General features: G+C 41.5%; 1 protein-coding gene across 1 annotated transcript in view; it reads right to left on the reverse strand.

Annotated features, from left to right (window-relative positions):
* FAM124A (family with sequence similarity 124 member A) overlaps positions 1-27,277 on the reverse strand; it is a 40,624-nt gene that overhangs the window by 10,040 nt on the left and 3,307 nt on the right. Inside the window, exons 2-3 of the mRNA XM_066177446.1 lie at positions 19,699-19,730; positions 2,937-3,676 (exon numbers count right to left, since the gene is read on the reverse strand). Coding sequence (XP_066033543.1) covers positions 2,937-3,676; positions 19,699-19,730 — 772 coding nt within the window. The remainder of the gene's footprint in view (positions 1-2,936; positions 3,677-19,698; positions 19,731-27,277) is intronic.

Below are 27,277 nucleotides of genomic sequence, written 5' to 3' on the forward strand. Positions count from 1 at the left end.
ACAGATTTATCTTACCCATGAATAACTTTGTTGTCTCTTGAACTGACTTTATCTAAGCCCCTTGATAATTGCATTTGCAAAATGGATTAAGAACATGGATCAATCTGGCTGGCAAGTATCCAAGTCTCTGTCAGGACAAGCAAGAGGTCACATTTTGTTAGCTTAAACATGGAAGTATACTCAAAATTTAAACACTGCCTGAAATTTAACAGGGATTTTAATCTACCATTTGTGGTAAAATTATAATTTTAAAAAGGCGCAGTATCTGTATAAAGTAAACAAAACTATTCCGATGATTACTATCAATTGATATGGAGGCAGAAAAATACTGAGAGATCGCTGTTTAATTTAATATAACTGGGAAGAAGTTATCATCAATGCTGTGGCGTGGATAATATTGCTAATAGCAACCCTCTGTGAGAAGTCAAAATGTAGTCTTGTTTCTTTCAAAGGTAGATATTATAATTGCTTTGAACTTAGAATGAGTTAAATGAATGTAAGGAGTCCACAGATCACCAAATCCGATGTTTCCTGTAACCCATATGCTCCATCATCACTTCCTCTCCCTAGCTGACCATCCTGCCTTAAATTAAGGTATTAACCTGCTTTCACCTGCTGGGTGGCTGTTATGTAGTTAGCTATGAATATGTACTAAAATCTATTTATTGCCAGGTTCTTGTTCCTATATCAAAACAGACATTGACTGAACCAGCCTTTTCATGTTCCTGCTGTTTATCTTGTGGTCTGTCTTCCAGTCAGAGCCCCCTTCAGACTTCCCTTGGTTGGGCTCAGGTGACCCTACTCTTCCAGTTTCCCTTTGCAGGCTTTCTCTCCATCCCTCTGCATGGGGTGAGAGCCCTTCCCTGTCCCTGCACCTTTCTGAGGTCACCTCTCTGGAGTCCACAGCTGAAGACAGGTGTGGCCCTTGGGACGTTGTTCAACTTCCCATGCTTCCTATGGCATAGTAACTCTGGTACACCCAGACACTGTAATTTTGTTTTCACGGTCATGTTGCACTGGTGGTGTAGGTATCTGAGTAACAGGAAATTTTCCCTTTGATTTAGCTGTAGAGCTCCACTTTTTATTGTACAGACTTGCTTAAAATCCATATAACCAGGACCTAGTTCTCATGACTTTAAAATGGCATAAGTTAGATCCAAAGACTCTGTTTTCCTTCCACTTTGCATAAACTTCTGCTTCACCAGACTTCCAGAGTGATAAATTCCATTTCTGTAACTTCATTCTCATTTGCCATTTTGTTCTCCTGTTCAGAATCATCCTCCTCACTGGAAATAGAAATGAAAATCAACTGTACTTGAAGGCCATATTTAGGCAGGTTTCTGCTCTTCTCTTTTGGTTCATATGGCTCAAACCTTAATCTGATTTTCTTTGCTCAGCAAGTTTCACTTTACCTCTGTACTGCCTAGCATTTGTTACTTCTGAAAATTTGCTGGGTTCAAACCAAAAGCTGTATTTAGAAGCCCCATTTTTTGTTGTTGTTGTTGTTGTTGTTGTTGCTGTTGTTGTTGTTGTTTTTACCCCTCCCTTCAATTTGCTTGAAACCAGTTAAGGTCCCATAAACCAAAGTTATATCACATAGCAAAAACCTCCTGCGAAAGAACAGGGAAAAGAGTACAGAAGTGACTGTGGTTGTTGTAAGTTTGGCGATGACTTGCTTCAGTTTGCAACTTTTCTCAGGCTAACACAGATCTGCCTAAAGTGCAATCAGTAACCCTGAAAGACTGGTTACTGTCTTGCCAGACGGGCAAGGGAGGTGCCCTTCTCAGCCCTTCACCACTGTTGCTCAGCTCTGGCATGGGATTTCTCTGAGGGTAGCATCTGCAAAGCAGAATCTAAAGGTTCCACTACCACCTGGATGTGACTCAGCAGAGCAGAGATATCCTCTGTACCTGGAATTTCAGACCCAGGAACTACAAACCCAGAGGCACTGTGCTACAGAGGGTTGTACACAGCTCTCTGTGTGCTGGCAGGTCTGTATGGTGAAAGGATGGCACCCACAAGGCATCTTCCTCAGAAACAAGGTCAGACAACTGGACGAGCCACATGAATGAAATTCACTCCAAAAGAACACCCTTTGAAATCGAAAAACAGCCTTATAAATGTGAGGGACTGTGCTCCTTGATTTGAATGTAAGCAGCAATAAATACCTCTGCAGTGCAAGAATGCACATTAACCTGGCTGTGGATTGCCACAGATAACCCTCTGCAGGGCAGGCAGCTATTAAGAGTTTGCTGCTTATCCTTTAATGTCCCTTGGATGTGGTGTAATGGAGCAGAGCATGCTGATATATTGGCCAGATATGGTACCTACAGATGCCCTAACAAACAAAACTCTCAGGATTCGGTTATGAGCACTTGAGATTAGCTCAATAAGAGTCTGTGGGAATGTCTCAGGCTGCTCTTCAGGGTGCATTTCTTTTCCTTCATCACCCCTCTCTTCATTCTGATAATTACTGCACAAAAGAGAGATGTAGTTTGTCACCCAGTGATGCTAGAAAATAATGAGTACCATTAGAACCTCTGCTTGTGTTCCATAAAAGTCTCATAACTGAGGGCTATTTTAAAACTCCCTGTCAGATCTGTGCCCATATTTCTTATAAAAATTCACTCACCAGCCATGATTTCTCCACTTGGGCTCATAATTCCTTCTCTCCTCATTTTTTTAAACAGCTGTCTCATCTCACATCACTCTTAGCATAAACCAAGGTTGACTGAGAGTTGGATAACATCATTCACTGCTTTTGTGATCAGTTACACAACACAGCAAGGGATTTCAAATTCCTTCTTCAGCGCTACTGTCCTGGCTCTTGCTCCAAGGAGAGAGCAAAAAACCAACTAACCAGTCAGCAACTGTTAATGCAGGTTAAACTTTCCTGCACAAAGCCAAGAAATGTCCTTTTATTTCGCTGAGCTTACCTGCAAAAGGATCCTATTTCCATCGTGGTCTTCTGTCTGCCACCTGCCTTCACTGATGGGGCTGCAAGGGTTGGGCAAGAGAGGTACAAGCTGCCCCACATCTTTTACTCTGAACTCCAGCACGGCTGATTCTGTCCTCACTGGAACTTGTCCCTTTGGGAGTTTTTTTAAAGAAAACTGAATGTCTATTTCCATGTTAGAATAGACGGGAAAAACACAAAAGTCTGCTTTTTTCTGACACATTGGCCTTTTCAGTATTAACTCATACAGTTTCAAAATGTCCACAAAATTTTCGTTCCTGCAGTATATGGTGAAGCGGATCATTTCTTTCCCGTAGTGCACTGGGCGAATGGCCCACAGAGGAGTCTCTGGAGCCAAAGTGTAAAAGTCTTGGCTGCATGGCATGTAAGGGAGGAATTTCCCATGCATTAGCTCTGTGTGATGGTAATGCCAAGGTGGCCGCTGAAAAGTTTCATGGAGCTGCAAGATGGGCTCTTCTCCATACTCCTCCTGCAGGAACAGAATGACAGCAAGGGCTGGCTGAGAAACACCAGCCTTGACCGGCTTCCTGCGCTTCCTGGGCACTCGTCTTTCTGAGACCCGAAACAGCTGGAGGTCTGGATGGATCCAGGCTAGAAGCTTATCAATGGCCTGCTGAAGAGTCTTGGATTCACCTGGATCTGTGATAATATGTACACTAACAAGGAATGGATCTTGTATGCCTTCCACAGAAAGTTCACCTGAAATATTAAAAAAAAAGTCCTTTAAGATTTGCAACCAAGTCGATAACACTTACGTGATCCTTAAAAGAGAAACAGTCTACTTAGTCACAGTGGGATTTTCTTTTTCTTCATCTCTCAGAATCTCACTTGTAATAAACAACAACAAAAAAGTACAGAGATATAGCAACCAAGAAAATAATCAGAAGGCAGAGAAAATTTTCGTCAAGCATTCCATAAGAGTTGTTGGTCCTCTGAGACAGCATCCAAAAGATGCTACTCAACATGCATTTCTGTGTTAGTTCTCATACAGTTGAGAGGTAAGAAAGACAAAAATACTGATGTAGAGTGGGGGTGTAAGGGACATTAATGATGTGCAGAATGGTAAAAGTGGAGAGTGTTCATCCCACCTCATTTTCATTTTTGCCAATTGGCTCAGGGCACGGAAATCACACCATTGAACTCTATCACCCTGACACTGGAGTTCTACACACATTTGTTTTACGTCCTGGGGGCAACTGTTCTAATAAGTAAGGCAACATTTGTAGGGAAAGGTAATATCTTTTATTCGACCAACTGATACAGCTGAGGAAAAAAAAAAAAAGCAGACAAGCCTTCACCAGGCACACAGGTCCTTCTTTAGGAAAATATATTACTTGGCCCTACAAATCCTGCACTGTTTTTATCTTCATACTATCAAGACTATAATACTATTGCTTCAAGGTTTTCTTAAGATTAGGGAAGACTTGTAAAGGGAGGAGGCACAAAAAATTACATTTACTCAGGGGGAAAAAGAAACCTCTAGTTAACTTTGGCAATGTTCACAGGGCAATGTTAACCTTGGCAAAGTTCGTGTCCTATCTCTTGTTTGTCCCTGAAACTTCTTTGATAGCCCAGCAGAGCAATGGCTGGTGAGAAGTCTAGGGAGAAATTGTTACTTCTGTTCTGCTGGAGTTACATGCCAATAAAGAGGCATGGTGATCCAAGACAGTTTAATAAATTAATCAAGTAACCTTGATATTTTTGCTGAAATGGCTCCCCTTGTGTGGTATTCTGAAATCACCTCCATGTCTGAGACCCTGTGCTTGGGCACAAAGCCTAAATGTGAGAAGCCTTAGAAAGGCTTCTCAAGCTTTTCATTGTGCAGACCACATTTAATAAGGGGATTGTCTCAAAGGCTATTCCCCCTCCTATTAGCAATCAGTACAAACCTCTCCCTCCTCCCTCCTGGCATCAGAACAACATTCTTGTGATACTTCACCAATTGCTTTAATGGAAAAGCAGCTTTTTGCGAGTAGTATATTTTAGTTGTCTTTCAATACAGAATAGCTGCAAGACCCAGAGAAAATTTAGATGCAACTGCATAGCTTTGCAGACAGAGATGACTGGTAAACACAATGTCGGCATCAATTTAGTAGCTGCAGAAAGATACGGTATGCAGAGCAAATAGCAAGCATGCATCTTGCCTAGGGGAGATAAAGAAAAACCAAGTAAGTAATCAAAAATAAAATTACAGCAGAGTTCTTGTATCTTTGCATAAAATGGGTGAAATGAAGTGACTTTGTCAGATGGCTAATGGAAGAAAAAAAATTGAAGCAAAAAAAAAAACGGTATCAGTATGTGGCAACAGGCTTTGCTGTGGCAATCATTACTGGTAGGTAATTCTTTGAGATACCCCCTGTGGGTAGTCACAGTGTGGGAGACAGACAAAAGGGGTGTGGGGGGAGGTCCTCCTGTGGTCCTATACATCAGACAGCAGAACAGGAAGGAAAACAAATTGCAGAGGATAGTGATTTAATAAAACCTGAACCCTGATAACTATGCAGTCATTCATTTTCTAAGACTGGAATAGAAGATGTTCAGCTTTTTTCCCTCTGATTCCTTTGTTACACAAACGCTATCAAAGGCTGCAACAAGCGACAGGCTTGATATTTATGCATATAAATGACTGCAGCTCTGAAAGAAGCCTGGGCAAAACAATGTGAAGCACAGAGCCATCGTTGCTGTCAGCTTCTTTCTCTGCATGAAAAAAAAAAAAAGTCCCTGAGCCCGGCTTTCCTACCCTCCTGTTGCTCAGCATGGTGCATGGACACTGAATGGCTAAAGCATTTTTCAGAAGTGGAGCCTTCCGGGAGCCAGTGGCAGCATTAGTATTCTGCAGCCGTCGCTGCCTGTGCCCATCAGCACCAGATGCTTGCAGAACCAGCCTCAGAGGCACAGCACAAAGCCATCCTTAGGAGCCAGAGTTATACAGAGCAGAGAAAATCATCTCTTATTTTTGAGCTAGCAGTAACTATGTGAATGCAACAGATCAGTACAGAAAGAGCTTCAGTTCTATTTTATGTTAGCACAGATGCTTTTTCATGTTTCATTATGTGGCTTCTGTGCTTCTAAAATGGCAGCCCTGTATGCTTGGGTAAGAAGAAGAGAAACTTAAGCAGAAATATGAGGCAAGGAGAAACGTTCCCTGAAATGACAATAAGTTGCAAATTGTTTCTATGTTGCAAACTAGTCTTTTTCCTTCATCTGACAAAGAAGAAGGGGAAACAACACCATTTCTCATGACACAGTTCAATTTGTCCCGGGGCAAACTGTTACAGAAGCAAGTGAAAACTCTGCATATGTATTAGCCTTCCTCTGTTACTAGTTAATCCCACAGAAAATATCAAAATGCTGAGGCATCAATTTGAAAATAAGCATCACAGTTCTCACAGCTATTACATTTTTTCTCTTCCTGTGACAGAAGGGGATTAGGTCCCTTAGAGTTGGCAAAGCACTAACTTTGCTAAGAGGTAATTACTACTAGGATTGAAAGAGTATTTTACAGTTCTAAACTTTTTACTCCTCTGCTAGGCAGTATTAACCACCCATGAGAGGTTAAAGCAGTCAGTCCAAATGCTGTGGAGCTGTTACACTTCTTAAAGCTGGGAATGGAAGGTTGCCCTGATATTTTATGATTGTATAGGTCCTTGTCTACATACTGTTTTTACATTTTTGCTGATGCAATATTGCTGAACAGAGATAAAAGGAAGTCCTGCAAAGCAGAATGGCAGTCCAGCACTGTGGTACTTCCTGCCCTCCTTTTTTTTCCAAGAAACCAGGACATTTTCATCAGTAAGACAATCTGAAAGAAAGCAGTGCATCCTGTCAAGTCTGCCTGTGCCAACTACCTCATTTTGGTGACTTCTCTGAAACTGAAGCTGCCTGGGCTTGGGGACAAACAGGACAGGTATCTACCTGTCTATCCCAGTTGTCTACATCCCCTGCTGTGTGCATGGGGAGAGGTATCCACCTCTGAAAAACCTGTGGAGAATGAACTTGCCTTCCTCATTTTTTTCATGCACTCTCACTCTGTAGGGAACAGCAGCACCTGCAGAGGACAACCCTCTTGGCATCCAGAGCTGCCTGGGTGGGTGGCTATGAGAACCAGGGCTGGTGAAAGGTGTAGGGAAGAGATCTGATGAGAAGCAGCTGAGGGAGCTGGGGATGTTTAGCCTGGAGAAAAGGAGCCTCAGGGTTGACCTTGACAACTGCCTGAAAGGAGGGTGTAGCCAGGTGGGGGTCGGTCTCTCCTCAGAAATGACAAGTGATCAGACAAGAGGAAATGGCCTTAAGTTGCACCAGAGGAGGCTCAGAATGGATATCAGGAACAATCTCTTCACCAAAAGTGTTGTCAGGCTTTGGAACAGGCTGCCCATGGAAGTGGTGGAGTTCCCATCCCTGGAGGTATTTGAAGGACAGGTAGATGTGGCATGTGGTGACATGGCTTAGCAGTGAATTTGACAGTGATTGGTTAATGGTTGGACTTGATGATCTTAGAGGTCTTTTCCAACTTAAATAACCTTATGATTCTATAATCTAGTGACACAAATACCCATGGGTGAAGTGGATAGCAATGAGTTAAGTGGCTGGAGGGGCAGCCACCACCCCTGAGAGGTGACATAAGGACTCAGGTATCACTCTTGCGGGCTGGGAAAGCAGGGCTCCTGACCCAAGGCAGGCTCAAGTGGGTGTAAAGTGAGGATAGCAACCCCAGCAGCTGGGAAGCAGCCAGACTCATCTGCAGATATGGAGAACTGGATCTAACACTCCTTCTCCCTACAGTATGAACGCATTTAACTTTAACCCACACAAGAGGCAAAATGTCCCTAGAGTTTTCTTCTACACCACCTGGATAATCCTAGGTTAGAGAAGTCTCCCTCTTTCATTTGCTTTTGGGCCCTAGGTCTCTTGCACACCTTGCTCAAGCAAAATGACCTGGCAGTCTGGTCCCTCTTTAAAACCATGGCATACCTAGGCTGCATTTCCTCTGGAGATGGCGTGGGCAAAGAGCCATTCCTTCCCAAGCCAGTGTTCCAACTATTTTATTTCAGAAGTCACTGCCTTCAGCAGTCTTGATTAGATCTGATTTTCCATGTTTCTCCAGTGGACTAAACTATTCCCACAGCAGAGCTTAGGAAGGATATAAATACCTGTCTCCCAAAAATGTCTCTTCTCACCCTGTGCTGATGAAAGGGTGAACCTAAAGACCTCTCAGACTTACCAGGAGTTATTTAATGAAGAGTTACCTACAGGGCCAAGGAAACCTGGTGCGTTTTGTAAGAGAGAATTGAATTTATAATGAAGCAAGATTTTAGGCAGACTGGTTCCTGATCCTAGTTTGGGTACGTGAAAGAGCATTTCCAAACTATGACAGATATTTTCAATTTTCTAGCCACGTACATTTTCAATCTTCTATCCAGGAAACACAGAGGAAATAGCCAACCTAAAAATACTTGATAATTTTTTGTTTGTTTTTTTTGCTGACGATCAATATTGCATTGAGAATTAGAACACTGGAACAGAAACTTCCATTTTTTCCACTGCAGCATGCTGCTTCATGAGAATCAACACCTGAACATGTCTTATGCCATACAGACCAGATTCCTCTATCGCTACAACAGGCAGCAAGACTTCAAATTTCATTTGACCAAACTGCATGATGCAGTACCAGAGATGTAAATTGGGCAACGGGACAGGTTCAGAGTGAATTTGCCAAGTTCTGAACTGCAACTCTCATCAAGCAGTACTTAATTATCAAGAAATTACTGCTATTAGGAAGTAATGAAATAATTCAAAACAAAACATTACAAAACAGCGTATTTTTTCACTGTTAATCAATCAAAATATTTCAACTGTGGGAATGTAAAATAATCCCAAACACTGTATAAATAATGGCAGAAGAAAAGGCATGATAATATTTCAATTAAAATTTCACAGGATTACTATTGCACAGAAAGTATCAGTACTTTTCTACTTCAATCACATTGAAAACACAAGGAAATGTCAAAACGGTAGCATTTCTCATTGAAGAGGACCTTCACATTTTATCTGAGTCCAAGGCGAGAGTGATCCTTTGGCGTGTACTAATGGAAAGGCTCACGGCCAGACACAAAGTCAAGAGGCTATTTTCATAAACAAGGATCATCACTTTATGGGCAGCTGCAACAGAAGCAGTAACTGGACACCTCTGGCAGCAGAACCCATCGCCAGGTCGGTCATGCTTTGATGAGTTATGCAGCATCAATAACCTTTTGAACAAGCAGGATGTGACAGATTCACCAACTCCTCCATTCTCTTTCCCTGCTGTTTAATAGCATCTGACAAATGCAGGGCTGCTGGATTATGTGCTTCTCAGCATGCCCTGCTTTGCACACCTCCTCAAACTCAGGAAGGATGTTCAGAAGCAAGAAGAAAGGGGTGCAGCACAGTGCCAAGAGGAGAAACCTCTTTCACACTCCTCTCAGAGCATCATTTTCCTAAGGAATTGCAGTTGAATGTTCTACAATTCTCACTCCTCCATCTGTACTAAGGAAGCATAGACAATGCACAGAAGACCAGCACGCAGACAAGCACAGCAAAATGGTCAATCTGGTCCTCCAGTAGCTGTAGAACAGTAACAAAAAAACCCTGAGCTAAAAAAAGCACACAAAATTAGGCCCATTATCTCTCTGATGGAGATAAAAAGCCTTCTCTGGTACATTAATATGAACAGTCTTAAGAGAAGTCATTATTACCCTTAGTGTACAGCACTGCAGCCAATCCTGAGGGAATGAATCGTGTCAACAACCAACACTCAATGCCCACAGAGGCCCTGCATGATCAAGCAAAGGCAATGGCAGATCTAAACGTGGTACCTTTGCTGTTAGATGGTAAAACTCTTGCTGAAACTCCCCACTGTGCTCCAGCTCCAGTGAACTTTCATCCCTCCCTCACCTGGGAGGACTTATCTTCTCCTGACCTGCCTAAGGATAATTTTCATGATCAGTTTAAGCTGCTCTTGAAAGGGGTCATCTCACATCCTTCACCTCTCCATGCACTCCTGCTGCCTTCCCTTTAGTTGGCCTGGGTGCTTGAGCAGCTACATTTCTTAAAATGATAATGTAACAATCCCTGGCACTCCCTCTTCCATTTGCAATCAGATGGTCTGTGGTGCCATCTCAGGCCTCTTCAGAGCCACGTGACCATCCTCTCCTTCATGGGAATCACAACTTTTGTGGCACAGAGTCCTCCCATGGAAGGTTATGGACCTGATGGATGTCCCTCCAGAACACGTCTGGCTGTCCTGGGCTCCTTTTGTGGCCCAAGGTGAGAAGCAGAGTCAAACCTCAGGTAAGGTCCATCACTCTGCAATGTATGCACTCCCACCTTGGGTGCCTCATCTGTGTGGGCCTACATGCATTACCTTGTTCTAGTGCATTATCCTGCTGTACTCCTTGACCACAAAAGAGAAGTAGTTTTGTGGTAAGCGTTATGGAAGAAAACATTTTGAACTGCATGATTATCACGTCTTCCATTATATCCTCTACAGGAAATTTCTCTGACTGCTTTAGTCAGGCTGCTAACTGTTCATACCAAGGCACAGAGTCAGTCACCCCTTAGGTCACAGATACGTTCTCAGCCCCCATTTCCCTCATCTCTTCATTCACATTACTGCAAATTTCTCACTTATTCCCTCACTACCTGGTAGCTAAGGAACAGTTCATGCTTGGTATAAAAGGATGTGTGTGTTGCCTGCCTGTGGGCTGACTGTCCAGCTGTAGGTTAAGAAAAGGGGTTCTAACTAGCTCATATTAGTATTTTTTCTTCCTCTTGTCCCGGTGTATTTCATTCAGTTCCAATGAAACCTGAGGAATGTGGGAAGTTAGAGTCTTTGTGAAGAAAGATGGCACAAGTTCACATCATGTTTCCCTTCAGAAACAGGCTGAAAAAAAAAAGGATGAGAATGCCATATTGTGTTTCTCGATGCGTAATCCCATGTCCCTGACACTTTTCACTGGGTGCGTGTATTCCACCCAGGCTTTATGGAGCCTGGAGGCATTTCAAAGCAGAGGCTGTGCTTATTGTATATTAAGCATCCAATGAAAAAAGGACTCCCAGCTCTGAGAAGAAAGTGTATGGGGTCTTCATGCAAACAAACTTAGGAACCTACAGTGGGTGCTTTCACACCCTGATGTAACTGATGGTTACAAGTAAGTAAGCTGCTTGGCAATTCCTTACAGACAACCTGTAAGATAGTGATTTTTCTGCCAATGCTCTGGGCTTCTCAATGAGCTCTTTATTTTGGCTGCCTAGTGTCCTCCTCCCTCAAAATACGCTGAACATTATGTTACATCATTAGAAATAATCCAAATTTCAATTTAAAAACCCAACAGCCTTATCATCTACTTATCCTCTGAAGAGCACTGAAGTCTTCAATACTCTCCTCAACCACAGATAAAGATCATAGTTCTTGGCAAGAGCCCAGACACTGATATTTGGTATAAATACTAGATTCTGTAGAGAGCAGCAATGTGTAATTCAATTACAAGTTGTGTGTGCAATTCAATTACTACATAAATAAATTACTACATAATAAAACTCCCATCAGCAACCACTAGTAAATCCAAAGCTGTAAAAAACCTGCATCCAACACCATGATTTCCAAAGTCCTCTGATTACAGGCATTGTGTTTTTTTAAAATTCCACTCCTGTGAAAAGCTGAGATTCTCAAAAATATTTTTATAAAAGGGCAGAAAGAACACTGCCTTAAACAAAACCAAAAAAACACCGCACACTTGAGCAGCTAAAAAATTCAGTCCAACAATGAGCTCCATACCACACACAATGTACTTTAGTTAACTGAAAGTGTGATTTTATAATGGGCTTAAGACAATTTAAGACTTTACTGCTGGCACTCTTCCCCCTACTATTCTCAGCTAAGTGTTTCCAGTGCTTCCCATGTGTCAGGTCTAGATGCAAGTTGAAAGAGCATGCTGAACATACTGAAAAGAAACTCTCAGAGTTCAGGAATAATAAGGATTGTGTCTTCTGGTGGCAGTCAGAAAACTAGTTTGGCTAAAATTGCTAATTTTCAGACAGATCTTTTTTAATCAGTCTGTGCTTTTGCACAAATCTTCCTGGTATCACAAAGATGTGGCAAGGAAAGCCAGTCAGAGAGGAGGCAGAAGTCACACCAAAACATCTACACTAAAGACACAACCAAGACAATATGGGATCAAACCCTGAGGCATGGCTGAGCATTGCCATGTTTGTGTCTCTGTAGACAATGAACAATACCAGCATCACAGCAAAGGAGCCATTTGGACTTGGCAGTAGTGGAAAATTAGTTTGAATCTCATAATCCTTCCAGCTGACAGTAGTGTGTGGCTCAAAAGATCTACCCCCTACCAGCTGATGGAAAAGGGAGGCAGGAATAGAAAACATGCTTTGTTGTCCGTGCTCCATCCTGGTCCCTTATGATGGCAGCCAGGAGTCACATGGTAAACATTTCATTTATGTTTCATAAACTGTAGATACAATTTCTTTTCCCTAAACTACGAAACAACAAGTGTTGTACCAACAAAAACAAGGCAGCAGAGGACATCTACTGCTTTAGAATATGGCATGCACTATTACCAAATGACCCAGTTTCCACTAAGCATGCATAAACAAATGCCATTTATTTGTTTTTAAAAGTTCATATGAAAGAAAGTATCCTATGATAATGTACCGTGGCCATGAGGAAAGTAACTGTTGGCATTGGCAACATTTAGTAGAAACTGCCTTAATAGCTTCAGCCTTCACAAGTGTTTTGTTATTTGACTCAGTGACTCAGATGGCTTTTCCGGTTCTACCCCAACTAGTGCCTCAGAGTCAGGAGTTGCCATGGGACAGATTTATTTTTTTAGCTTCCCTCTTTGGGCTTTAACAGTTCAGACAGACATAGCAACAATTTCCAGATCATTCTCATCATTGTACCAGCTGAACTTAGAGTGCCAAAATCTTTCCAGCAACACATTTCTCAGGGTTAAAACGCCCACTAAATGGTTACCTAGCTCCTTGTGGTTTTCTGGGACAGCAGCAGTAACACTTCCACAGGGGGAAATTTAACCCACATCACCAAATAATCCAATTTAACTTTCTCTGACATATTTCCTGTAAGATTTTACTACAACTGTATGGCACTCGATAGCTCAGTGTCTACCAAAGATTCCCTATGCTTCTGAAATATGCTTGGATTATTAAAAATGAGGATGTGTTTGGTTACATGGTTTTGATTATGACCATGTGGGCTTAAAAAAAGGAGCTAGAAAAACATTTACATTGTCATCCATACACATTATTCTTTTTTAATAACTAGTCCAGTTTTCATCTGCTGTATCAGTATGACAAGAAAAAAAATAAAAACCTTAATGGATGTGGTCAGAAAAGAGTATACAAAACAACTGCAAACAATGTTTGGATAACTCTGGTCCAGTAACTGTTTAGGGTACACTTGCACATCCTTGATACAGAAATCCCAAGCTAGCACCACGCCAGTAGAAGGTAATTAAGCCATGGGACATACAGCTTGGTGCATGCTAAATGATCCTGAAGAGTGAAACTCTGAATTTTAACAAAAACCAGAGATACACAAGTTACTCCAAGCCAGACAAACTTGAACAGGAACTTCAGTCTTAGCAAGGGCAATGCTATGTTTGTGGCCAATGCCACTTGGAATGCAAAAATCAAATCTAGGTTTGATTTCAAACTTCACGCACTCTTTTGTGCATGTCCTTACACATGGTTGTGCCTCATCTCTAGAGGTGCCTTCCAAGCTCAACTCTCTGTGGATCAGTACTGTACTTTTCTATCCTGTATGCAAGCATTTGGTCCTTCATCACAGTGGAATCTGATGACAAGCAGCTACATTAATGTTTTGCACAGCCAAAGACTGCTAGGTTGCACGTACCAGTGACATTTTCCTTCTTCACCGTGCCACAGTAGGAAGCAGCATTGCATTTTACCCCTGGCATCCTAACATGAGCCAGGAAAGATATGCAGAAGATGTATTATATTTTCCACAGCTTTATTTTCCACAGGAGCTGACACTTCAGATATCATTACCATGTAAAACACCTGAATTTGCAACACTGACAGATGCTGCAGGCGAAGACTCTACATGGTTCGAGTCCAATTTCCTCTTGCATTTTTCCTCATACCTTAATTAGTCTTCCTTTTATAATAACACCTTCTGGAAATGCAGTATGATGCTGGCAAGCCTGCTGTAAATTGTTTTTATAATTATATTTAATACAGCTTATTGCCAGCCATTGCAAAAGCACCTCTGTTCTCTATGGAAATAAGAAACAATATACCACAGTGTATCTTTGTATAGCAATAAAATATATAATTATATCCTTACACTTATTAAATTACATTGTTTGGAGAAATAGACTTTAAAGATAGCCAGTCCAGCAGTGCCTGGGTCAGAATCAGTTAGAACTAACCTAACTTAAAGCAGGCAACTATATTATGAAATTCAAGCTTCGTGACAGATTTTTCAAAGCCAAAACTAGACCCACTCCCCTTCCTGCTGCTGGTTAGTTTTCATCACCTTTAACAGTTCACTGAAGACAGATTTTGAAATGATACACAAGTAACAGGAAGCCATTTCTCCCTGTGCTTTTGTTACAAGGCATCTTGTGACAGGTTGACCTTGGCTGGACACCAGGTACCCACCAAAACCACATTATTGCTCCCTTCCTCAGCTGGGCAGGGGAGAGAAAATTTAATGAAAGGTTCATGAGGACAGGGAGAGACCAGTCACCAACTACTGTAATGAGTAAAACAGACGTGATTTTGGGAAATTAGTTAAATTTCCAAATTTAATCAATCAGAATCAAAGTAGGATAATGAGAAGTAAAACAAATCTTAAAAACTGCTTCCCCCCACCCCTCCCTCCTTCCTGGAATTGACTCCCACTTCTCCACCTCCTTCCCTGCAGTGGCACATAGGGATGGGAAATGGGGGTTACAGTCAGTTCATAAGTGTTTCTGCTGCTTCTTCCTTCTCAGGGAGAGGAGTCCTACCCCTGCTCCAGGGTGGGGTCCCTCCCATGGGGGAGAGTCCTCCATGAACTTCTCTAACATGAGTCCTTCCCACAGGCTGCAGTTCTTCACAAACTGCTCCAGCATGGGTTCCTTCAGTGGGGTGCAGGCTTTCAGAAGCAGGCTCCAGTATGGGCCCCCCAAGGGCTCACAAGCCCTGCCAGCAAACCTGCCCCAGCATGGGCTCCTCTCTGCAAGTCTCTGCAGGTTCTGGCAGGAGCCTACTCCAGTGTGGGCTTCCCACAGGGTCACAAGCCTGGGGAGCTGATGCAGATGACACTGACAAAATGTTGACCAAAGCTTCACCAAATCCCCAAACAAAGATCTGAATTTATACCAACATAGGAACAGAATCTCAGAGCATTTATTAAAAAGAAACACGTGCAGTAACCCACATATTTTATATCTGCCAAAACAAGCTTTCTTATGCTCAATTTCTAGAACCAGAAAGTGGGCGAAATTCCATGGGTCAGGAACGGGGGTATGTGCAACATAGAAATAAAAATTTTAATACCGCAGCTCTCAGGTTTGACACAAAAGAATATGAACACCCTCACATGAATATGAAGGACTCAATTGTTTCCTAGCTGCTAAAGGAAAGGCAGGGGACCAGGGGAAGGTACATTATCAGCTTTCCAACTGCAAAGCAGGTGAGTGACAAGCCCTTTACCTCACTGAGAAGCACAGCCTGAACTGCTGCCAGCTACAGGGTTCTACAACTTCAAATGCTCTAAAATCTTCCAGAAACGTGCAACTTATCCCATAGGACCGGTTTTATATTTCATTTAGCAACTTAGCTGGACCAGTACAAATGTGTATCCACGTAGCTACCTGACTACCAGTCTAAAAATGGTTAAGAAAAAAAAAAATCATTCACTTCCACAATTATTTCTAAGACAACCTAGTTATGTTGGCTCCACAGCTGACTAGGTGTGGAATAATTCAAATCATAGAATCATTAAGGTTGGAAAATACCTCTAAGATTATTGAATCCAATCATTAACCCAGCACTACCCTGTTCACCACTAAATCACATCCTCAAGTGCTACATCCACACAGTTCCAGGGATGGTGACCCCACCACTTCCCCGGGCAGCCTGTTCCAATGCCTGACCACATTTTCAGTGAAGCAATTTTTCCTAATATCTACTATAAACTTCCCTTGGTGCAATTTGAGGCCATTTCCTCTCATCCTTTGTGAAAGTTACAAATGATAAAAATCATATTTCAAAACGTCCATTTCTGGCTTGGGTCTTTCTGAAGAGCCATTATCATCAATGCAAAGATTAAGCAGAAGAAGCAATAAGCAGCCCCCATCAAAACTCCTCCTCCCTAGTTGAAAATCATCCCTGAAACACATAGCTCAAAGCAATCTGAAGATAATTAAAATTATGATGTACAGAGACTGTTGTTTATTGTGCCAACCAACACTAATTAATTATTTCTTTGTGATTCTGACTGTCTGTATCCATATGCCACTTATGGTCTTTATATTTTGGCATTATGTACTTCAGGTAAAGGTCCCTTTTGTGGGTGTAAAGTGCCTAGCATAATTCTCTTCCATATAGAATTAGAGATCCCTAATGGTAAATGAAAACTATAATTGAAAAGGTAATTGAAAATATGAGGGAAAAGAAGGTAAATACATTTCCTAGATTAATGAAGGGCACGCCAATATGCAAAACATCCCAACAAGACAAAGTACTCTTTCTCTGAAAGCACAAAGGAAAAAGTAACTACACACACCAGCATTCAGGTAAAAAAGAAAAAAAAGCATTTCTCCTCACTGAAATCACACTGCTGAACCTTTGAAAGCTGTAATACCTCCAGATGCACCATCCTGTAGACAGGTTTCTGTGACCTTTTTACTCAACTCAATAAGACAAGGCAAAGTGGCACATAGTCACCCTGACAACAGCCAGAGCCCGCACAGCAGGCATCTGCTGCATTTTCCTGCCGAAATACACATGCTCTGCAAACTTTGGTATTTTTCTCCAAATTACCCGCTATACAAAACCACAAATGTTTGATGAATGCTGCCAGTAAAAAGCGTTTTTGGTTGTCTGAAGCTGGGACACAAGGGCAAAGAAGAAAAGAAGTGAGAGGCTGCCTAAAACCCAAGGTCCAACCAATCCACCAGGCAGGGCTTTGAACTGCTGAAGCAGTACACTGACCGCAATAGCTGCTGCCATGTGCTCAGGGAAAAAAAGTACTAGAAATAAACACAGAATGATCTTGCCACTGCCATTTAGCAGCCAATGAGGTTTTACTTCCGACTTGGGGGGTCTGGAATTCCTGCACAACTTTGCATTGGTACCAAGTCCTGCAGTTTGCTCAGCTGCTGTGATAGAAGCTGCAGTTGATTCACCTGCTAAGTCTTTATTAACGTTTTCTTGGCATGTCTGTGGAAAATTGTTGTCCAGTGGAGTTAATCCAGAAAGTGAAAAGATCATTAATTTGTTAAACACTGAAATTGGAGCCTCACTGGTACCACCAAATAAGACCCCTGTAAAACCAAATTAGCCTGTAATCCTTCTGGTTTAGATAAACTCCATTAAAACAGGAGCTTCAGGCGAAGCAGCTGCAGGTAGTGGAGATTCTTTCCTTCTTAATTTACAACATTTACTTTGTGCTACACAAGGGCCTAACAGCATCATTGACTAGACTGCTTTCTGTACTGTGAATGATACCACTTACTGAATCTTTTCCTCAAAGCAATTAAAAGGTCAAAATCACCTTTTTTTCCAATCTCTTTTCTCAAACAATCTTTTTTTTTTAAAATGCATTACATACCCACTACCAGCCTCTGATAAGGAAGTATTTCTATTTTACCAAAATTCTTTTATGTAACTGCTTCTGTTACTGTTGCAGTGTCTGACCAAACCAACCACACAAACCCCTCAAAAAGTGAAGCTAAATACTGTTACTTGTGAAGCTGTATCACTATAATTTGCCTTGGAAGGAGAAGAGAGAAAGGAGCCTTTTCTGTCTCTTGAACTTGTGTGTCTTTGCTGGAATGATAATACCTCCTTGTACTGACAAATTACTGGTGTTGAAACACAACTGCAGTGGCCACATATGCTGGACAGCAGTGGCCAGCAAGACACTGAGGAGACCAAAGTTAACATGACACACTGCAGTTGCCACGTAACAAAAGATTCATTCCCCTTAGAAACATCTCATTTAAACCAAGGCTTACAAATATAATTTGGTACCTTTATTTGTAAAATGTGCAGCAGTCACGCCAAGTTTTTAAGGGATCCAAACCAAATTTTTAAATGAGAAATACTCTACTTGCACCTTGTCTTTTGAAGTAATCTTCCTCCATTAAGCAAGTAACTATGAGACACCACCCAAAAAGTGGAGGAAGTTGGCAGCATATTCCCCAAGCCATCATCTGAAATTGTCAGCTGAGAGGGTGGCACGCCACACATGTGGCGTAACCAGGCAAATCCAATATGCTTTCACTATCACAGAGAAGCTGATTTGCCTGGATTTTGCCTCCCAATCATTTCAAAAATTATGCCTGATGGTGAGAATCCAGAAATCTATTTAAACAACAGAATTTTAGGAAAAAGCTGCACTAAATTCTCTCTTTCTCAGACACACACACACACACACTGAGCAGATGGAGGAAAGACATTGAGTTCCTTGCTAGTCACATCAGCTCAGGAGTCAGACATTACGAATGCTGTCTCATCCAGCTCTTGTTGAAATCAATTAAAGCCCTTCAGTGAAGACCGCAGGAGATGGAAAATAACCCTCTCCACACTTCAGCCAGAATGTGTGAGTGAGAAAAAAACTGACAGCTTTCTTCCCCTCTTATTTTCATGGTGCGTAAAGATCCAGATTATAAAACACAACTTGTCATCTAGGAATTTTTGATGTGCTTGCTTGGCATAAATAAAGCTCACGCCTATGTGTGAATCAGGAAGACAGACATCACTTTGCACTTGGACAAGGAGAGACACCAGCAGTCATGCATGAATAAGCATTATTGCATTTCAAAGTGCTGTGGATGCAGTGTGTTCTACAACTAAGGAAGTAGATAGAGTGAAAATGTGTTCCTTGTTGCTTAAAAAAAATCATCATTTTGCATTGGTGTAAAATAAAGAAAAAAATAATACAGACACAGGAATTAGTCTTCTATCATTTGGATAACCTGAAAATCAACTGGCATTGTAAATATCTAGAAAGACTGTGGCACTTACTAGAGCATCTACCATCTCTGAAATAAAAAAAACCAACTTCACTAGAATTGCTCTGAAGTGCTTTGTTGGCATCAGCTTACAATAAACATTCAATTATTCCTGCATTCCCAGCTCTAATGACATTCATCACTGCAAACTCCTCTGGCCTGAGGGCCCATTCACATTGGCACACAGTGTCTATAGATTTTGTTCTCATTTTGCCTTGTGTCCTTGTGAGCGCCAATGTTTAGGACTTTACACATGGTTTGTATTTTGGTCATAAACACTTAAACAGTTTAATTTTCTACACTGTTTCTAGACATAGATCTAAGAAGAGAAGGAATGGGGGCTTTAATGTGTCAAAGTGAACTCTGTCAATAACACCAGGTTAATAAATATTAGCAAGCAGAACAAAAGAAAATACAATAATCCATTTTAAAAAAGAATCTCAAAGTTATACTCACTGCTGGTAGAGGACATACGGCTGTACTCAGACCTGCAAGACAAAAATTTTAATTAGAATGTATTAAATCTAAAAGACATAATGAAAATTTTACCAAAACGAACACACTTTGTGCTTATTGAAATAATTTAATGCCCATTTAGCACTATTTTTATGCTAAAAGAATAACTAGAACAGGTTTTGAATGCTGCTTCTGAAACACTAGCATCTCATGTGAATTTTTAAAATATATAAGTAGAATGAGTAAAGTAACTATGGTTTTAACTAGGGATTATTCATGCTACCTAACTAGGTGTGAAATTAAAAGCTCAGAAGGCTCTCTATAAGGAAGAAACTGTCTGCTTCAGACACAGGTTAGGAGTAGAAGTCTACTAGACTGACTCAATTCCTCTCCTTCCTCACTTTATGTCCTCTAAATGCTGCTTTGCAGATTATGTTGCTTTGCAGATTATGTTTTTTGGAGTTCTTTTTAAGAGAACTCTATTTGATGAGCAGAATTTTTATAATTCTATAGTCATGACTGTCAGAAAAGAAAAAAAAGAATGTCAAAATTTAAACATTTAGATGACAAAGCTTTTTGCTTTAGTAGACCTTTTTCCTCTTGAAGACATCTCAATAAAACTATACAGCCATTGGTTCTAGTTCAGTGCATACTGGATTATCTATGAGAAAATCAGAGCAGGTAAGTATTTTGAGCAACACTGAAATTAATTTTTTGGGCTGCATGTAACCCAATCTCCTGAAAATTCCATTCTAAGATGATTAAAACATAGCCCATTTATGTCCTGAAGATTCAGAAATAATAAGATAAAACAAACTTGCCATCACTTAGTATTTAAGGAAAAAAAATAATTTCCACTGTTGAGGTCCTATCCTACCTATGATCTTTGAGTCTTTGGGTCTGGAGGTCACAGCTACGCAACCTCTACCCTCACACTTACTGGGGTTCCCAAAACAGACCCCATGCACCAGGGCACTTTGCCACCATAAACACATGGCATGTGTGCCCTGCAGTGCCCTGAGCAGGCAAAGTGCTTGGGGAGCCCTGACACAGCTCTTGGACTCAAACCTAAATGCTTGTTTTACATAATAGTTGCAGCAAGTTTGCAACATTGCTTTAAATTAAAGAAACTGCATGAGCCTTGACTCTCAAGAGATTTGTGTGGAAGTAGATACCATCTAAGCATATTCTCAGGATACCCCCATACTCTAGGCTCTCAGGCAACCAAGGGAATAAAGGACAACAACCCCACATATCTATAGTATCTGTTTTTGATTTTAATATGGACATATCTCTGCAGAAGAAAAAAGCCATTACAGTCACCCCCATATTTCACAGCTTTGCATTCAGTACTCTGCAGATCAGATGCCAAAACTACTGGTTAGGTGAGAAGATAATGAGGAGCGACTCCCAGCTCTTGCCAATCCTGCTGGACTAATGAAAGATGACACAACCTGAATTTTTCATATTTTTCATGAAAAAGGATTCACCAATAACATCAAGAGCCACGAGGTTTTCATAGTTTTTGGAAAAGATCTGGGCAATGCTGGGGAAAGAGTTGCTGGTGGGGGCTTGAAGCTCTTCCTCACTCACTCTTCTTTGCTAGTCCTGTACTCCCAGCCACTTTGATAAGGCCAAGGAGCAAGGAAACATCTTTGTCTCACTGGCAGAGACCACAGGTTTAGGTCATTAGCAGCCACTCTCAGGCACCCATACAGAGCTGCTCCACAGCATCTCCCCCATGAATCAAGTGCTACCCCTCGACCAGTCACCTCCAGGACACTTATGCAGCTGGGAAGGGCAGAGGCAGTAATGACACTGTTGTCCTGAATGTGGGCTCACTGCCCCCTGTGCAGCACCAATTCACACACCAAGATGAAGTATTCCCATTTCTTTTGTCTAGTTTGTGCAAAGCAGAGAGCTGGCATGGGCCAGAGCAGGCTGACTCCCTGATCATCAAAGCTCCACAGCACTCATATCTTTTAGCAAGCAAAGGAATCAGGGTTCATTGGCTAGCAGCCACAGAGTTCTGCTACTGAGCAGTATTCTACCTTTGACTGGCTACATGATTCTCTTCCTTCCCATGCCAATGATCAGCCTGCCTCCTGAGTCACTGGGTTCCTTGAGTCTGTGGGCTGGGAGCTGATGGTCATGGTCTCCCCTGACAAAACTGCTTTCTACCCAGTTAGAGCTGACTTCAGCACAGTTGCTGAAATTAGTTGGCTTTGTTAGTTTCTTCCTTATCTTGTGAGTTCTGCCAAATGTCCTTGTGGCCCGTGAATTCTGTGTTCTTTGTGCCCACTATCAGCAGCACATCCCTCTCCCCAAGCTTTGCTAACCTCCCCCTAGATCTGAGACCGCTGAATAACATCAAGCCCTAACAGGCAATTCTACTGACTGATAAATTTTAATTTCTCTTTCTAACTCCTGGACATCAACATGAGCAGAGAAGGAGACCTTCTTGTTCCTGCTGCTGGGCAATGTACACACCACTGGTCTGGCTCTGGGCAGGGACCAAGAGGAAGTGATACCAGGGGCTGGCTAAGGTGCTATGCAGGCCATAAAAACACACAGTATTTTCAGCAGCAAGTCACATCAGTGTCACTTGCCACCATGTATATTTGAAAGGGCGTGAAAACTGTGTAACATGTCACTCTTCATAAGCCTAGGAGCAAGCAATATACATCCAGCTGCCTCCAAGCATCCCAAGCAAGGATTCATTTAGTCTGCACTTCTGTTTGAAAACAGCCTGGGGCTGTCCTTCAATGTATCTGTGTTCAGCAGTTGGCAGCTAATTCAAAATGAATCTGCACTGCTTGTATTTCGGATGGAAGTGAGACAACATTTTGCCTTTTGCTTACTGCAAGTTGGAACAGCATTCTATTACTTCACACTGTTATTTTATTATGCCAGAGTGCTGCAGGCACATTATAGGACATGGAGAATTAATGAGTCCTGAATGAAGGAGTACATGCAGGACTTTAAAAATGAAACAAGAGGAAAAATAAAAAGATGGGGGTGAGAAAGGAGGAGACAACAGTGTGCTTGGAGACTAATTGCACAGACACATTTTAATAGGCTTTAGAATTGTATTGCAGGAGTTTTTTTGTAGTTCCAATATGGTTCAAGCTAATATTTAATTCATGTTTGTTGCATAACTGACATCCACAAATTAAAAAAAGAGTAATTAAGCTCAAAGGCTTATGTCAACCTCAGATACCGAAATGAGGGCTGTACCCTCCCTAAGCTCTCTCTATTGTCAATTAAAAGAGAGGTATGAAGTATCTCTCCCCAGTCCTTGTCTAGAAAAGAAACCTACAAAAACCACATTTCTAATGTAGAACCCTAGACCACGTGTCTAAAACCAAACGGGACGAATATGAGTCTCTCTGTGTGCTCTCAGGGACAACCTGAATTACCTTTTGTTCTCCCTCCAGCTCCTTTCTTTGTCTTGAATCTAGTCCTTGAGAACAAAAAAACCAGTGCTAGCAAAATCATTATTGTTCTCAACATATTAGAAGAAACCATTCAGATTCATGGCATGCATTGGTAAGTGGCTTATAAATTAAATTTCTTTTCTAAACAGTCAGCTATTTAGGACACTAAATTCTGAAGTTAGTATAAGTCTTTTAAGCTTTTTAGACTGGCACACACAACATTTCCTTTGACAAAATCATGTATTAGAAAAATCAGGTACTGAAATAAACATCTCCCGGGGCATACAAGCTCTGTGGACATCAAGTAACTCCGTTCCTTTCTGTTCTTTTCATTCCCATTTTAAACATCCTGAGTATTGGCTTCTATAATTTCCCTTGGGAGAGGATTTTCCCAATAGGATAACTCAACAGTAAAGCACTCATGTGCTTTAATGGTGACACCTGGGACCACACTGGGGCTCAGAGGTTCCAGGCCTATTACGTGGTCTTGCAGCAAGCTATTTCCTCTGCTAGATGTTAGATTATAGATAAAAGGGGAAAAAATCCACCACAGAAAGTGAACAAATAGAGGACTGTTCCCTTTATAGGCACATAATGAGAAGAAAAATCATCAAACAGGGTATTGAAACAGTGTAAGGTACTGAAAAGAAAGGCTTGTAGCTCAGTCAAAAGACATATCAGTCTGCAAAGAATGTGCGCTCAATGGTCAGCCCGCCAGCAAAGAGGAGCTGTGAAGATGTCAAAAGCTCCTATTTTTTAGGAATGTAGAAGCCCGCGATAAAGGTGGGACCTCAGTTCCCACTACCACCTTTGAAGGATCAGACTTGTACATTATTAGACATGGTAAGAGCATCAGGTGCACAAAAGATATTGAACAATCCTCTCAGATCTGTGCACTCCTCTCACTGCTGATTAGCGATACAGAGCCTCAAAATATCCAAGAGAGGGAAGCATTCCACTGAATACCAGCAAGAAGCTGCTAGCGCAACTTGAAGTTGCTGAATGAGGTCCATAAAAACACAGTAAGCCTGTTTCTTTGGGTAAGAACATGGCTGTTTTAAAGCTCTGGCTCACACAAGCAATGAAGCTACTCCAGCATCACAGTGCTTGGGTTCCTTGGGCACACTGATCAGCTGTGGCACAGCACCAGGTTAACACAGCACTGACAGCTGCAGCCATAAACAAACACTCCCAAAAGAACTTGCCTGGGACTGAGGCCAAGTGCCGTGGAATAGTCTGCACCTGTACCAGTAAAACCTCTCGCCTTCCAAAACATCATGGCAAGTGGTCTGCTGGGAATGCCTGAACCATGACAACGTGGCCAAACAAGTTCCTGGCCCGTGGTAAAACATATCCAGGAAAGACATGGGATAGAGCTAGATTGGCCCCATTCAAACTGATGCCATCAAACCATTTTAAGGATTCAACAATATGGACAACTCTTTCCTGTGCTCAGGGATATCCCTATGTGCTGTTTAATGCACTGGCATAGCTGGAACCAAGGTCTCTGAGCTGTGCAACATCTCCAAAGGCAGCCTGGTGTGTAAACCAAACATACCTCAAGTAATTCTAACATAATACCATACCCCAATATGCCTGTGGTCTCCATTGCAAGGGCTCTTAATCCCACTCCCCAAAATTAAATAGTGGAAAGTATATAATCTCTTCTGTTCTCTGCATCCCTTGCTTGCCTAGGACTGATGGAATGGAACCTGGTGGATTCACATTTCCCACACCTTCCCTACCTAGAGCTGTAGCACATTTCACTGTTTCATATTAAGTACTGTATTTAACAACTTCTTTTACTTCCCTCCCTCAGAAAATGCTCCACAGGGCACGGGGAGCATTTTATAGCAGATAAAGCCCCGGGCACGAATTAGAAAATTTGGCTTTATAGCTCCATCCTGGGTTTCTTCTTACCAAATTCCTACAGGTCAGATTACAATCTGCTTCACTAGTACCAGTATAGCACAGATCTGTTACCCTCGTGGTACTTCTGCTAGTGCAGTCAAGATGATTGAAATGGAATTACTCACAGCAACTTGTCTCTAAACTCCTTGCTCTGGATTTCTAGGAGAGTGACAAGGACAGATGACGGAACCCCATTAGGCAGCTCTAACCACTACACTCCAGAGCTTATTACCAACAGCAACGTTTGAGACCCCACGTGAGAGACACGATTGTTGTATAAGCTTTGAAGAGTTGTTTGTCATCTTCCAGAAAGCACCTGATGAGGAAGGACCACCTTGTGCTCCAGTGAGCACACCTGGCTGCACACCCCGCTCACCACTCCCTCACAGAGCACTCCCAAAGGGACATATCAGGTGTCACGTATCCACCCATCCCAGGCCAGGGGCTGACTTATTCTCCTGAGGTCCTGGTTCTCTTAATTAACAACAGAAGAAGCCTGACTTATACCAAATATCAAACCTTCACACAGCTACATTTAGCTGAGGTGAACCTCGCTGCTTGCTGGGACCTAAAAATTACGGATATCAGCACAGAGCTCATGGCCTCCAGAATGTGAATTAAAGTCTCTTTCAACCTTGCTTTCCGTGCCTTGCTCCAGTGCCTGGCACTTGCAGGTCTTGCCCACCCTGATGTTCAACCAAACAGCTTTGCTTCACTGAGTAAATCTGGTTGGAAATGGTGCCTCAACCCCAGTTTGAGACAAACTGCTCAACTTTACATTATTGGAATGTCAAATCAGAGACAACCTGAGTATCATGACATATCTGGACTGATGGGTCTCTATATGAAGTGAAAGTGTCAGGGGAAAAAAAACCAAAACAAACCCCACCAAAAAAAACCAAAACAAAACCAAAAAACCCAAAAAACCAAAACCAAAACAACAACAAAAAACCCCCACAAAACAAAACAAAATACAAACCACAGCAAAACAACCCCCAGAACGCCAAAACAAAACAAAACAAAACAGCCCCAAGGTAAAAATAGGCCCTAAAACAGCTTTCAACATCAGTGTTTTTTGTTCCTGAGAGTTTCTCACAGATGGATGAAATATGTGACAAGAGACTGACATGTCAGCTTGAAGGACTGCCATACATAGTCGTCAGTGTTAAATTCCTTAAAGCCAGAAGCATGAGACATGAAAGCAACCTCTCACCCCAATAAACCATTCAACTATTCATTTGATAATTTAAGTGACCTACTCTGACTGAGGACACAAATGGATTACAGTGTTCTTGATATTTTACCTCTAAGTGGGGTACAATTATATATATATATAAATATACAGGCTGCCTTATCTTCTATTAACAACAGTATTTCCTGCTTTAGAACCTCACGCTTTTTACTGAACTGCAACAATTAAATAAAGGCTTTTTTGATCTGCTTAAGAGATAAGTTAACAGAGGCTCAAGTAATTTGTGATTTAGTTAAGATCACACAGGCAGCCAAAAGGAAAACCAACAAACAAGTACAGCACACTCTGAAAATGAACATAAACTCTGCAAAATTAATTTGAGGAATGAGAGACAGGAGAAAATGTAAAGGAGGCAATAAGCACCATGAAAATTAACTGTAACCAAACAGCAATGGATTTTGCTAATATATGTTACAAATAGCTGCTGCATGGTAGTGTCATAAACGTCAAACATCTTGATTCTCTGTTTTGCAATGGATTTCTCTCAATCTTGTTGAGCTGTTTTGTTGGAGTTGCCTACTATCAAAAAATACTATACCTTTCGTTCCTAAAATTCATCCAATACTCAAAAATTAACTACTGTTTAATTCAGTTTGCATCATCAATATTTACAATTTAAGCTTTTTATACAAAAAACCCCTTCCCACCTGGTACTTCAGCAACATCTCCCCACTTTCTCTAAAAAGATTAATGATTTATTTGAAATATAAGTGGATAAATGGCAAATTCAAATAAATTAAATGTTAGAACTTCTCAAAACTTTAAATGACTTCAAATCATGGAAAAAAACCTACATGTTTAGGCAAACTTTGAGACAATAAGTTAATGAATGAAGTGTGAACCTTTTAAGAATGGGCTCTTACAGCTGTCTAAGTGAACAAGTAAACTTCTGCCGGGAACTGTCATAGATGTTGGAGTGTTTAGAATATTGATGTTTAGAACTGAGAAACTACCTGTTTTTCCACATTCACTTGGGATA

The sequence above is a fragment of the Chamaea fasciata genome, unplaced genomic scaffold (genome assembly GCF_029207755.1).
Source record: "Chamaea fasciata isolate MVZ Bird 193981 ecotype frontalis unplaced genomic scaffold, bChaFas1.0.hap1 SCAF_2, whole genome shotgun sequence".
In the NCBI taxonomy this organism is placed as follows: Eukaryota; Metazoa; Chordata; class Aves; order Passeriformes; family Sylviidae; genus Chamaea; species Chamaea fasciata.